Source organism: Myotis davidii, unplaced genomic scaffold (assembly GCF_000327345.1).
Source record: "Myotis davidii unplaced genomic scaffold, ASM32734v1 scaffold461, whole genome shotgun sequence".
NCBI lineage: Eukaryota > Metazoa > Chordata > Mammalia > Chiroptera > Vespertilionidae > Myotis > Myotis davidii.
The window spans coordinates 2626640-2628669 of NW_006295825.1; the positions used below are offsets into that span (position 1 = coordinate 2626640).

At 35.4% G+C, this 2030-nt stretch overlaps 1 protein-coding gene across 5 annotated transcripts in view; it reads left to right on the top strand.

Annotated features, from left to right (window-relative positions):
• CSNK1G1 (casein kinase 1 gamma 1) overlaps positions 1-2030 on the top strand; it is a 160209-nt gene that overhangs the window by 79301 nt on the left and 78878 nt on the right. For all 5 annotated transcript variants that reach the window (XM_006770784.1, XM_006770781.2, XM_006770782.2 and 2 more), the window contains exon 4: positions 341-410. In XM_006770784.1, the coding sequence (XP_006770847.1) occupies positions 341-410 (70 nt within the window). The remainder of the gene's footprint in view (positions 1-340; positions 411-2030) is intronic.

Consider the following 2030-nt stretch of genomic DNA (forward strand, 5'->3'; position numbering starts at 1 on the left):
AGAGATAAATAAGTACAAATTGGTAGTTACAGAACAGTTACCAGGATGTAAAGTACAGCATAGACAATATAGCCCATAATATTGAAATAACTATATATGGTGTCAGATTGGTGTGGGATTTATTGGGATGATCACTTGGTAACTTGTATAATGTTTGATCACTGGGTTGTAATATAATAATGTATGTCAACTATAATTGAAAAATAAAAAATTATTTAAAGTAAAAAAAAAGTTAATAAATAAATAAATATTAAGTTATCTTAACTCTGGTTTGTGTTGAAAACCTAAGAATAGAAAAAGTCCACTTGTCTAAATCTGATATCTCTTTTTTGGGTTTCAGGAACCAATAAAATCACGTGCTCCACAGCTTCATTTAGAATACAGGTTTTATAAACAGCTTGGCAGTGCAGGTAAGTCAAGGCTGTTTTCTCTCTTTACTAAAATACAGATTACTGGAAGCCCTAAAATATGCACATTTTCTTAACTTTACTCTCATACCAGACACATATCTCCTCTGCTTGCTAGGCAAATAAATAAACATAGGTAGGTAAATAAACATAGTTAAAAAGCTACTTGCTCTTTGGCTCTTGGAGGAGCAATTGAATTGATTGGGGATCTGTGATGCTATTACTGTACCTGTAACCAACCTTTGAAAGCTTTCACCCACCTGAAATATACCTGGTATGGAGTTTTGCTTTTTGGCAGTTTACTTATTCTCTTCCCATCTCTTTATGTATACCAACAGAAAAGAAGAGTGGTTGCTAATTTACAAGCTATATTTTACCATATTGAGACTGTATGTCCATTTTAAAGACATACTATAAAATACATGTTCTGAAATACCATAACACTATCATTTTATTCATTTTTCTCATTAATTTGGAAGACCTATCTAAATCATTGTAATAACCTATGATCTTTGAGGATTTAAAAAATTTAAGATTATAATTTTTTAAACATGCCTAAAAGCTCTAATTTTTTTTAACCTAAAAGCTCTAATTTTTAAAATATCTTCCTGGTTTCCAGAAAAGTATCTTGACTTAGCAAATGTTACCAACCTTAAGGTGGTTGTACCTATAGGATACTTCTCACAGAAGATTAAATCCTTCAGTGCTGGGATTCAGCATTGCTTGATATTAGTAGACATTCCTTTGCTTTGTGCTTTCTTCAGTGTGACAGTTTTATGTGAATGACTGAATGGTTTCTATTTCAAGTATCACTGTTAAAGGTACTATTGAAGGAATTTGAGTTACACTTCCTTAGAATATAGAGAATTCTATAAGAGCCTCTTGGTGTTATTAAAGTTGTTTTATACTCTGACCATGCAATAATCAGCCATAGTCATAACCAAAGCAAACGAGGATAGGCATTTGTCTTTCATTGAACCTAACAAGCATTCTTGCTCACAGTAGCCTCTTAGTATATACTATTTGTTCATTGATGGTATCCTTAAATATGGAGTGTGCCTGGCATAGGATTTAAGATTGCCAACTGAGTGCATAGAACTAAACTTTAAAGTTGGCTGTAACTTTCACCATATTTATCACAACTCACTTATGATAAACATATTTGTACATTTTTCAAAAATTTAGGGGACAGGTGAAAACATGATAGATTCAGCCTAACTTAGAAGTTTGAGTGGGCCTAAGGAAAATGATGAGGCCAGTTTGCAGAGGAATGAACCAGATCAGGCCAATGTTCCCTTTTCAATATGGAGCCCCCAAATCTAATGAACTTGTTAATAGGGATGACATCTGTGCTGCCGGGTTCATACTATCCCCAAATACAAAAGAACATTGCAGTCTTAGCCGGTTTGGCTCAGGGAATAGAGCGTCAGCCTGCGAACCAAAGGGTTCCGGGTTCGATTCTGGTCAAGGGCACATACCTTGGTGGCAGGCTCCTCCCAGGCCCAGGCCCTGGTGGGGGTTGGTGCAGGAGGCAACCAATGTGTTTCTCTCTGTCTTTCCCTCTCTCTTCCACTCCCCCTAAAAATCAATGGAAAAAGATCCTCAAGTGAGGATTCAAAAAAA